The following is a 12,160-nucleotide window of genomic DNA, read 5'->3' on the forward strand; positions in this document are numbered from 1 at the left end:
TGACATAAAACTCACCAACAGTGTGAGGAAGATGGTGTGCTGGGTTTGAAAGGTGTATTAACTGGGAACTGAGAGAGGGTGAGAGGAGAGGAGAGAGAAGGGCTACCCTGCTGGAGTAAAGGGTAAAAGGCACTGTGGGGGAAACAAGTAGACTCTGTGCCCAGTGCCACACCGTGCTTGGAAACTGAAATTTGCCCCTGGGTGTTAGTTTCCTGCTTCCAGAGTAGACTTTTTGCCACCCCCCCCCCCCATAACCAAGTGGATCTGTGACATCAAGAAAATATAGACTTAAAGCTAAAGTTGTTGTTGCTGTTGTGATCTTTTTTACTGGCTTGGAGCCTCTGAACTGCTAGTCTTCCCTCCTCATCCCTAGTGGGGTGGGGTGCCTGGCAGTGAAGAGGAGTCTACCTCCTTAGACCTCATAACTTTTCAGGCAGGGTTTCTTTCAAAATAATATCTTTTAAGAAATTGTCGTTCTGGGGGTTGGAAAGATGGCTCAGCCTTTAGGAGAGTGTACTGCTCTTTGAAGGACCTGAGTTCAATTCCCGAGTGCATCTACATAGGGGCGTTTATGGCCCACCTGTAACGTCAGCTTCAGGGGATCCTATACCTCCTCAGGACTCCTTATCTGGACTCACATGTACGCAACACACATGCAGACACATAATTAAAAGTAAAAAAGAAACAGCCTCTCGGGTAGTAAATGCCACGAAACATTAAGAACCAGACATTTTATGTAACTGACATTTATTCCCAAAGGTTGGATTTGATGCCATTAGAGTGTATAATAAGAGGCTGAAAGCACTGAGAAGGATACAGAAGCTCATCAAAAAAGGACAACTCAGGGCAACAAAGGTGAGGCGAGCTTGTTCTTCCCCCTCCTCGGTCCTTTCTCTGATGAAAGCAGTTAGGCGGTCTACAACTAACCCTCCTTTGGTATCCAGATGCACACGGGCCATGACAGCTGTGTACTGGAGAACAGCTGATCTGTTCTGTAGGTGACAGGAAAAGGCAGGGATAAAAATGAGACCTGCAGAGCTCCCTGCAAACAGTCTGGCCCCTCCCCATTAAAAATGAGCATCTGCACTCATTTTCAACAGTGTTAATGAAGAGAACAAAGTACAAATTCAGTGCCAAGAGGAACTGAAAATAATGGAAAGTAATAGGAAACTGTAACAGTGATTTTGTGAACGTTTGCAGGTTTTGCTGTAACTTTTCTGTATCTCCTGGGAAAGTCCCACAATCATCCAGAAACCCTTTTTTTTTTTTTTCCCTTCTGTGCTTTCATTTTCTTCTTAGCATCAAAGTGTAGATGGAAGCAGATCCACCCCTCAGGATTGCATCCCCTTGCTGTGTTTGTTTTCCAAAGGATAGTCTGTGCGTGACTTTCAAACATTTTGGGGTAACTGCTGAAAGGCATTTGGTATTATTACTGACAATTAAGTTCGAGGTGTTTTCTTTGTTAGAACGGGATTATAAGTGATGTTGGTTCATCAAATAATGCTTTTGAGCCTGATGAAGATATTGAAGAGCCAGAGGAACTTGATATCCCAACCAAAGAAATTGAGATTCAAGTGGACTGGAACTCTGAACTACCGGTGAAAGTGAATGTCCCCAAGGTTCCGATCCACAGCCTGGTGCTGGATTGTGGAGCTGTATCCTTCCTGGATGTGGTAGGAGTGAGATCATTGCGAATGGTGAGGTTCCGGTTGTTTGTACTGTACACTTGGGGCTTTGGCAGCAGTGAAGTGATGGAATGGGTCACACAGCCTTGTGAAAGGGCTCTGTAATTTGTCTAAGTGAATTTTCTTCTATCCTCCTCCTTCTCTTTTTCCTCCTCTCCCTCTTCTTCCTCCTCCTCTTCTTCCCCTCTCCCTCTTCTTCTTCCTCCTCTTCCTTCTCCTCCTCCTCCTCTTCCTTTTTGGCAATAGAGCATAAATTCTGGAGTCAGGCTCTGTGAGGTGAATTATGCCTCCAGCACCAAGAACAAGTTTCTTGTTTCTTGTTTTGTTTTGTTTTTAAGACAGGGTTTCTCTGTGTAGCCCTGGCTGTCCTAGAACTCACTCTGTAGACCAGGCTGGCCTGAACTCAGAAATCCACCTACCTCTGCTTCCCAAGTGCTGGGACTAAAGGTGTGCACCACCACTGCCCAGCAAGAACAAGTTTCTTTTTCTTGGCTTCTTCTTTTCTAATATAGGCATGATGGTGGTATTTACTACCAAGGTAGCATGAAGATCAAATAAGCAATACATATAAGGAAGAAGAAAGAGTATCTGGCACACAGACACCTCTTAGAGGATGTTAACACTTAGTTATGTTTTATTTTTCTGAGAATGTAAATGAACCGTGAAAATAAGGAAAGTGTCTGTGTTCAGTATTATATTTTCTTGTTATAGAACAGCAACAGGACAGGACTAAAAGAGCAGACATTGTTCTGCAGCAGGGGCAGGCCTTGGGTTAGACCCAGGAAGTCAGGGCAAGGGCTGAGCAACATGCCGGACAGAAGCACTCACAGCAACTGCAGAATTTCAAGTTCCTTCATTGGATGCTTCAATGTGTGCCAGTTGCTCCACCTAGCAGAAGACTCGTGTGAGAGGCAGCCATGGTTTCTCTACTAGAGAGGAAGGCAAGCGTTAAACAATCATATAAGCCACCACAGTGGGTGCTTCAGAGTACTTTAAACCGGTGCTATCCCAAGTGGCAAATTTAGATGAAGCTTTAGGTAGGTATCAAGAGGGTCCAACAAAGAGCTCAGCAGGGTAAGGTACCAACAATAGGTATAATGACAGTAAACAGGCTCCTGTATGGTTTTAGCCTAGCTGAGGGCTACCACTGCAGGAGCAGAAACAGATGTGTGAGTCTGGGTGCTAGGTGGGTAAGTAATTATGCTTGGCAAAAGACGAGAGTATGCTGTGCAGTTCTGTTCTCTCAGCAGGTCTTGTTAGCTCATTTGAGAACACATGCTGGCTTTCTGTTGTTTATCTCACTGTGTGGTGACTCAGACCCATTATAGATTATACTGGCCCATTGCTTTAATGACTTTGTAGAGTCCTAATGCCAGAGTATGTTCCACACTTGAATAGCTACATATGTTATAGTGACAATTTCTATTGCTTGAAGGCCCACTGCCTGCCTGGGTATTTAAAGATCACACTTTTAATGGTCACTGAAAATTCACATGTAGTTTTAAGGGATATTAGACGAATTCCACACATCCCCTTCCTAATATCCCCTCCCAGCAGTTACAGGGAATAAAGAACTATAGAACAAAAGTACACTTAAGATAATTAGCATTGATCCATTTAAAACAGAGACCTGCGTGGTTAGTCAGCTTTTACTTTTTAATACAATCCTACACTTTTTGTTATAGCAAGCACGACCTGTTTGGGAGCCCAAGTACTTCAGTGTTTCCTTCTACAGATATTTACTGAGCACCTCTGTGTTAAGAACTGCTGTGCTGCCCAACACTGGGTGGTGTTCTTCTTGTCTTTTTAAAACAGGGTATCACTATATGATCAAGAGCCTTGAACCAAAATCCTCTAGGCTCAGTCTTCTGAGTGCTAGCATTACCTGTGTGAGCTACCTTCCCTGGCGTGCCGTGCCTTAAGATACTGCGTTTTCATACTTAGACACAGCATCATGGTGGGCTGAAAATATCTAAACTTTTCCAGTAACAAAGTATCCTGAAGGTCTTGATTAACCACAGAAATGTTGACAGTTCTCCTAAAAAAATGTTTAAATATGACTGAATTCTTTTCTATTTTTAGATTGTCAAAGAATTTCAGAGAATTGATGTGAATGTGTACTTTGCTTTCCTTCAAGGTAAATACCTATCAAACTTGCTTCACATCTCCTCCCTTGGACTTGAATATATAACATCTGAAGGCCTTCTTTTTAAAAAAAAAAAAAAAAAAAAACAAAAAACAAATAAAATTAGAAGAAAACTATTTTGTATTGTAGTAGACAATGTCTAAGAAAATGTGTCACCTACATCACTTTTCCCTATATAGTTAACCACAGTGTTAAATAATCATGTGCTATTTCCAAAAATTTTCATCACCACAAACAACACTGTACCAATTACAATATCCCAGGTCATTTTTGAGCTTCGAAAGAGATTTCTTTCAATCTGTGCCACAGAGCTGGCGAAGCATAGAAACGTCTCTTGACAATGGTGTTAAGTGAACAGAACATTGTTTTGGGGGGAGCAGAGGTGAGAAGGCTAAGGTCTCTTGGAACAGGAGGAATGCCAAGGGCATGAGTCTCTGCAATTTGCCTGTAAGTGGAGGACGGTACCAGCCTAAGGCTGGGTTCTCTGAAATAGATGGGGACTCATGCACAGTGGCAGACAGAGAGAGAGAGAGAGAGAGAGAGAGAGAGAGAGAGAGAGAGAGAGAAAGAGAGAGAGAAGGAACAGGGCGTTAGGTGAAGCTGCTGATGGCAGTTTGATTAAACTGTGGCTCTACCCAGGAATGGTGGTGCAAGGCTCCCATTTCATACTCTCATCTGTCAGTCGGTGGATGCTGGTCAGATGTGTGTGTGTGTGTGTGTAGCCTCCCAGGCCTCTTCAGGTCAGGCAGTTCCCACTGGCCAGAGGAAAATTCTCTGAGAGGTGTACAGCTGTGAACTAGCAGCCACACTCACAGCACCTGGGGGATAAAAGTATTGGCTTGCAAAAAGGTCATCAAGTCAGACTACAAGCAACTGTGGGACAACCGTTCTGCAAGCTGCTGGCAATTAAAGACAGTCATGTTGGAGCAGGCTCGCAGTTTAGAAATGAGAAAACCATGAAGAGAAGGCACTACAAAAACTGATATTATAAAATCCTTTTTTTTTTCTACCAACTTTTTCGTTTTTCCTTTGCAGATGATGTGCTACAAAAGATGGAGCAGTGTGGGTTCTTTGATGACAACATTAGAAAGGACAGATTCTTTCTGACGGTTCATGATGCTATACTCTATCTGCAGAACCAGGTCAAATCCAGGGAGGGCCAGGATTCCCTGCTAGAGACGGTAAGCACTTCACCTAACTCTAGGCTGAAACCCAGCCTAACCTCTGGCTTTCCACCATCCGCCATCCGCCATCCGCCATCCACCATCCGTTAAATGTCATCAGTGACGTGGGCGGGGTGGCGGGAGTGGGGAATAATAACGGGCTTATTGCTTGGAAGACTCCAGCAGTAAGGTAGTTTCTAGGAAGGTGCTCAGTAGAGCCCAACACACAAAAGCTCTACACTGACAGATGTGGCATTTGCTGCAATGCTCTTTTAGACGACAACACTGAATCTTGGATTTTCTGTGATGTGAATGCATAAATGTCATATATATTATACCAATAATGACTCCTTAATTTACAAAGTTAAAATCCAATTCATATCTTTGAAAAAGGAAGAAAAAAACAAATAAAGGAGTGGCTTTATTTTGTCAATTCTACTCACAAATAAACAGAAGATACTGTAAAGCTGCCGGACTCCTTGCCTGGCCCTATGAGTAGCCTAAATGAGAGGCCCATTCCCTCGGCCCCTTTCACAGTGAATTTGGGACACTGTTGTAGTTTCTTTCCTGTTGCTGTGCTGAAAATATAATGACCAAGAGCTTAGCTTGGTTTATGGTTCTAGAGGGTTAAAGTCCACAGTGTCAGGAAAGGCATCATACAGGGGCAGGAGTAGGAGCAGGAAGCTGGCTGATCGCATTCTATCCACACACAGGAGGAGAAAACAGGAAGTAGGGCAAGGCCTCAAAGCCTGCCCCCCAGTGACATACTTCCTGTAGCAAGGCTCTACCACCTACAGGTTCCATAATCTCCCTAAAGAGCGCTATCACCCCAGGACTAAATGTTCAAATACATGAGCCCACAGGGGACACTGTCCATTGGAATGAGCATCAACACCTATGAAAAATACTTAATCCTTGTAACAATCACATTGTATTACTTCTGATGTTTTCTCAGATTAGGATAAGCAGATCTCGTATTACAGCTTAGAAGTCGGTGTTCTAAATTAGAACTAATTTAGAAACTGTTACACTATTCTTTTCAGCTCTGTCAGGGCAGAGGATGCTCTGCTAATGTACCTGGTAAAAGGAGAAGCCCACTTATTAGAAGTGTTCATGTCAAATGCACAAGAGGAAAAAAAGTACTAAACCCACAGTACTAAAAAGAAAAGCTAGGGGCTGGAGAGGAGACTTAGTGGTTAAATGCACTGGGTGCTCCTCCAGGGGACTCAGGTTCAGTTTCCAGTACCCACATTGTGTCTCACAACCATCTGTAACTCCAGTTGTAGGGGATCTGATACCCTCTGTTCTGGGCATCAGGCGCACACATGCCACATATACATACATGCAGACAAACCACTCATATACATAAACAAAACTTTCTTTCTTTAAAAGAAAAAGGCCACATTTGAAAACGCACCACCTTTGTTTTCTATACATTTACAAAATTTCTAACTCTAGAATAAAAACAAAGCTGGCTCATATAGTTTTGAAATCATGCATTAAAAGTAAAACAAAACCAAGGTACCAAGTTCCTTCTCAACAGGAAAGCAGTTAGGTAATTTGTTAGTACCCACTGTGGTGTAAAATGTTACACCCCAAACGTGGTAAAGCTGAGGAGGGACACTGTGACATCCCACTGTGTCAGACTGGCCTTACTCTGTCGGTGAGGTGCTGTGAGTGACAGGGCTAGATTTTCACTTTCATTATTAGCTGGGGTATAAATGACTCTTTACAAGGTGAGCAGAGCATTCCAGGTTCCAGTCAGACTGGGAACTCTGCCTGTCTCCATAGGGTCTAGCATGAAACTTGAACCATCCTCACGCAGTGGTTTCCTCTTCCTTATAGGGACTTGTCTGAGGAGGATACTGTAGATGGATCGATAAGAGCCTCTTCCACCCTTCAGTCTACTGCCAGATTAGTTACAATCTATAGTTACACCACGTCCTACCAATCCCATCACATTAAGACCATGTGTGCAGAGACCTGGCCTTCTAATTTTCACACTAATGAAGAGAACAGGGCTGTAGCAAGGCTCCACCACCTACAGATCCCATAATCTCCCCAAGAAGGCTATCACCCGGGGACTAAATGTTCAAATACATGAGCCCACAGGGGACACTGTCCATTTGAATGCGCATCAACACCTATGAAAAATACTTTGAGACAAAAGGTAGAAAACCAGAACTAGAGGGCCCCATTTTAGCTTTGGGTTGTCTTTGCTACTGCTTTAGAAATGCCTTTCTCTATGCACAAGACAAATGCAAGTTGCACTGATATCTTCTGTGGGGAGGATTAAACCATATATTATCCCAAAAAAGTAGGACTGTCCTAACCAGTCAACTCCTCCTTCAATAAAATTAACTTCCACTCAGTTCAAGTTGGGAGCCTATATTGTCCTCAGTCACCAGCCTATCATAGTGTAATCACAGTGTGTTTAAAGCTCTTTAAAGTGATCTTAGATTAGTTGTCAAAAGACTTCCTGGTTGAAGGCAGTGGGGGTGTCTTGCTAAGAGGTGCCACACGTCAGAGGACAGAAAAGGGAACTGTTAAAGCACTTTATGCAATGGAGAACTGGATCAGCTCACGTTTGAATATTAAAAAAAAAAAAATGGTAAAGGGGAAATCCCAAGATGAGAAATATGAAAGAACAAGAAATTAGAAGTGAATTCTCAAGTATACAGATCACGGATGAGAATACCAGCAAAGCTTCAAGTCATTTTCAGTGGTGTTTGCTGTATTTTGATGCTATTGTATTTTCAATAAACACTGTGTATGTTCTCTTGGTCAAGATCACTCTCATTCAAGATTGTAAAGACCCTCTTGAACTGATGGAAGCGGAGATGAATGAGGAAGAACTTGACGTTCAAGATGAGGTATGGTCATTGTTTTCTTTTGTAGAAAATAATTGCATTTAATCTTGAATAAACTGAGTAAATAAGCAATGGATAGGTCTAAGAACTACCTGGGGAGAAAAATCTAAAACCATCTGGTGTAGCTTCGTAGAGAAACAGAAACCAGAAATTCCCTCGGGATGACACGGACTTGGAACACACGGAGATGACCAGTGATGAAGCTATAGGCTAGTTCTCATTTTACATTCAACTCTAAGCACACTCTTTCCTAGAGACTTAAGGCTATGGGTAGGTAAAGGGGACACAGTGGAGTCCTAACTTAGGCTCACAGGGCCTTTCTTCATCTGACTGGTGATGGCTTACCCATCTCCTCCTCGCCAGGCGGAGGCTGTTTCCGATGCTCTTCCATCAGACTACTCCTAGAAAAGTTGACTGAACCTGAAGAATCTGAGAGCAACAATGGAAACAGAGAATTTTATCATGAAATTACCAAAGGGTATAAATAAAAAGAAGAAAATTTTATACTTGATCTTAGCCAAAAGACTGAGAAGTAACTTAAAAAAATATATAGGTTGAAAGATTTCTTAGAGACAAATAATGTGATATCTTAGCCCATGAAGAAATCCCTCCTCCACTGGCCTGATTCAATTAATTTAGCTTTTCTGTGAACATTTCCAGACACTAACAACCAGTGAGTTCTCAAGGGACTTTTCCATGGATAGAAATCCCTGTTAATTGTACTTTTAAAGTGAACTTGGCCTTTGTGTAATAACCCCTTTGTGTAATAAGCTGTGTTTTCCCTAGGAACATGGGCCTCCCCTTGGGCCAGGCTATCAGTTACTGATAGCAGTGGTCTCCACTAGACTCCAAGAACAGCTCTTCCTGCTCCTCTGTTACTCTTAGAGATATGCAGTCTATCAGTGTTTTGTTGGCCAAAAAGGGGACCTACAAGTAGTCAGGGTGCCATGGAAACCATGCAATCATGACTATTTTGAGCTCAAGATATTTAGAAGATGTATGTCTGCTTTTATTATAGCTACACCAAACTCTTGGGCACCAAACTCTGAACAGGAATTAAAAAAACATGTGCATTTTCACACAAACTGTGATGGACCAGTGTTCTCCACTCATGCTTAGGTGACAGGTTTATGCTCCAAATGAAAGGTCACCTGAAGTTCTGCTAGTTTGCATCTTGGTTCCAGTTTATTAACAGTTTTGGGTTAATTCTGTCATCTCACGTATTCACTCTCTAACCTGAGGAACAGACAAGTCTGATAAGCAAGCTATGACTTCCTAGGTCCTAATGAAAAACACTAGGTAGTACTCAAACCTCTGTGGTAAAGTCAGGCAGAGAATTTTTGTGGAGGAAAGTAATGTTGGGTTAAAAATCACAAACTTTGTGTCTTGGCCCACCAGCCTAATAAGCCTATGAAAGTCATGACAGACCAAAAAGTCCTTCCAGCTTTGGTAATTTATGACCCTATGAGGTCCTGGGTTCAATTCCCAGCACAGGATAGATGGGCATCATCATGTGTCCCTGTGATCCCAGCACTTTGGAGGTAGAGGCAAAGAAGACCACAAATTGAAGGGTATCCTTAGCTACATCTGGGGTTTAGCTAGCCTGGGCTAGAGTTCTTGCCCTAAACAAACAAATATAAAGAAACTTGAGTGGCTGTGACACTGGAATAGCTAGCTACTAATTTCCACATAAAATGACCATTCAGCTATGGCTTCTAAGGCTATGAACATGATAGCAGTTTGGGAATTGAAACCAGATAGACCTGTCAGCTACTCCTGAACCTGGTTCATAACTTAATGGATGTTCGGCCAGAACAACCCGGCTTGATTTCAGTATCTGCATGTAAGATAGAGATGATAATATAGTGTGGTGAAAACTGCAGAATGTATGTGAAGAGGAGTGCTTTGTACTTAGTGCCCAGTGAACGGTAATCAGTGCTTTACAGAACTCCAGTTAGAATCTTGGGGGTTGGAATTGTCTTCTCTCCTTTTATTGAAGATACATACCTTGCTAAAGTTAAGCAACCAATACTAGAAAAACATATTTTAAAAAAGATGTGGCCCCAAGGAGAACTGGGCGATCAGTATTTAGTTTTCCCTTCTTTTCCACAGGCCATGCGTAGACTTGCTTCCTGAGAGAGGACTGCCAGACAGAAGCTGGCCACCAGCCCATCCTCTGCAAGTGTTTCCTGCACTGATGGTTTCTTTGCACTGCAACAGTCATCCGCTTACTGATACGTCGAAATATATACATCTGAAGCTTCTTAGACATCACACAAGAAACATTTGTCATTTCTGTGTTTCAACGCAGAAACAAACAGCTTAGCTCTAAAATATCCAAAAACCAGGAGAATTATCCTTGAGATTTAGCAGTGTCCGGATGGGCTGCTGCTACTCGCTATGTGCTGCTGATGCCAAGGCAGGTTTGCTGTCTGTGGCCACAAGGGCTCCATCTGCCTCTGTTAAGTTGACCCACCAGCCTCTAAGGGCAGGTGAGTTAGGAAGGACTAATCCCAGGGCTTCCTGACCGACTCTGAAATCCATGTGTTGTGTTGATCACAGTGAGAAAGGTAAAGTAGAATTATTATGCACTCATTAATGAGCTTTAAAGAAAATAAAACCAATCTTTTAAAAATGCTTTTATTTATCTTGTGTATGAATGTTTTGTTCACATAGATGTCTGTGCACCATGTGTGTGGCTGGTGCTCAGGAAGTTAGAAAAGGGCATCGGATTTCCTGGGAATGGAGTTATAGATGGTTGTGAGCTGCCATATAGGTGTTGGGAATTGAACCCGGGTCCTCTTCAAGAGCAACAAGTGCTCTTAGTCATTGAGCCATCTCTCCAATCCCTAATCTATTTGGGTTTTTTTTTTTTTTTTTTTTCAAGACAGGGTTTCTCTGTGTAACCCTAGCTGTCCTGGTATTTGCTCTGTAGACCAGGCTGGTCCCTAATTAGTGCCACAATTAAAGGCCTGCACCACCATCAGCCTGCTAAAATTCAGTTTTAGCTTATCTTTTTATATCTAAGTGTCCCTTGTATAATGGCAGATAAGCTCTCTTCTACTTAACATCTGACATGAAAGCCAGGCATGGTGATACTCGCCTGTAATCCTAGACCTTGAGAGGCCGAGGCAGGAGGAACAAGATATTTTAAGAGTTTAAGACTACTTAGTGAGTCCATATTCTTAAAAAACTAATACGAAGACAATTTTGAGCAAATCCCTTTTGACAGAAAATCACAGTGATGAGAATGAGCCTTTCTCTAACTACTTAATAGGACTCAGAGAAAACAGTCAGAAATGGGATTTTGGCCACTTTAAAACCAACTTTAAAAGTAAATTATCCATAGTAGTCTATGTTTAACATGACATTTCAAAGACAAGGCATTCTAAATGCAATCAATACAAAAATTAATATTAAAAAATATATTTTACGCCAAAATATTTCTTTAGCTTTTTTTTTTTTTAACTTAATGTTTTCTGAGTACCAACAATTTCTAGGTATCCATGTAAGATATAGATTTTGATCTTCTGCAGTAAATACCTAGTTCATACTGTACTCAACCTCAGCTGAGATGTTCAATTTGAGAGCCATAGGGCAGTCTGGCACAGATGTATGCTACTCCTAAATGTGTTTGGTATTCCAAAGGCATAATGTTCTATTTTATTCCTGGTTTCCTCTTAAGTACAGTGAGAAGCTAAGTGCCAACTTCTGAAGGAAGATGATAGCCACCACATCTGGGTAGCTGATCCTGCACTCTGGCGATAGCTATCCAGAGCATGCCCACAGTCATATCTCATCCTTATAGGGACACTTACGTATAATGGCAACAAATCACATCTCTGAAGACTATGTAATAATAGTCATGCACAAAATGGAAGACTACCTCTGTTCAAAAGAGTCAAGTACTATAATGGGAAAAGACGACCGCCAGGCTGATGGCTCTAAGTTCCTGCACTAATGGCGCCAGGAGCTGCCTGGCGCCATCAGGGTGTTCTCATCTCAGCAGGCTCTCTGGCAGGCCTGAGCTCCCCATGTTATTCCATGCTGTAGACTCATCAGTGTAGGAGGCAAGGTTCCCCACTAACCTGAGCTCTCCCACTTCTCACTGAAATCACTGCCAGATTATTCTGTGCAATAGCTTTTACCACTTTAAGCAAACTTTCACCCTATACCATGCAAGTACATGTGCATACATACACATGTACACACATGCATACTCTCTCTCTCTCTCTCTCTCTCTCTCTCTCTCTCTCTCTCTCTTTCTCTCTCTCAGTACAAATTATAATATACTGC

General features: G+C 42.3%; 1 protein-coding gene across 2 annotated transcripts in view; it reads left to right on the forward strand.

The window, feature by feature from the left end:
• The window catches only part of Slc26a4 (solute carrier family 26 member 4), a 40,304-nt gene extending 29,801 nt beyond the window's left edge, over nt 1-10,503 (forward strand). For both annotated transcript variants that reach the window (XM_034514526.2, XM_076942017.1), the window contains 6 exons: nt 760-855; nt 1,467-1,697; nt 3,768-3,822; nt 4,867-5,012; nt 7,784-7,867; nt 9,977-10,503. In XM_034514526.2, the coding sequence (XP_034370417.1) occupies nt 760-855; nt 1,467-1,697; nt 3,768-3,822; nt 4,867-5,012; nt 7,784-7,867; nt 9,977-10,000 (636 nt within the window). In that variant the 3' untranslated portion in view covers nt 10,001-10,503. The remainder of the gene's footprint in view (nt 1-759; nt 856-1,466; nt 1,698-3,767; nt 3,823-4,866; nt 5,013-7,783; nt 7,868-9,976) is intronic.
• Nucleotides 10,504-12,160: the final 1,657 nt, after the last annotated feature.

Source organism: Arvicanthis niloticus, chromosome 11 (genome assembly GCF_011762505.2).
Source record: "Arvicanthis niloticus isolate mArvNil1 chromosome 11, mArvNil1.pat.X, whole genome shotgun sequence".
NCBI classification, from domain to species: Eukaryota; Metazoa; Chordata; class Mammalia; order Rodentia; family Muridae; genus Arvicanthis; species Arvicanthis niloticus.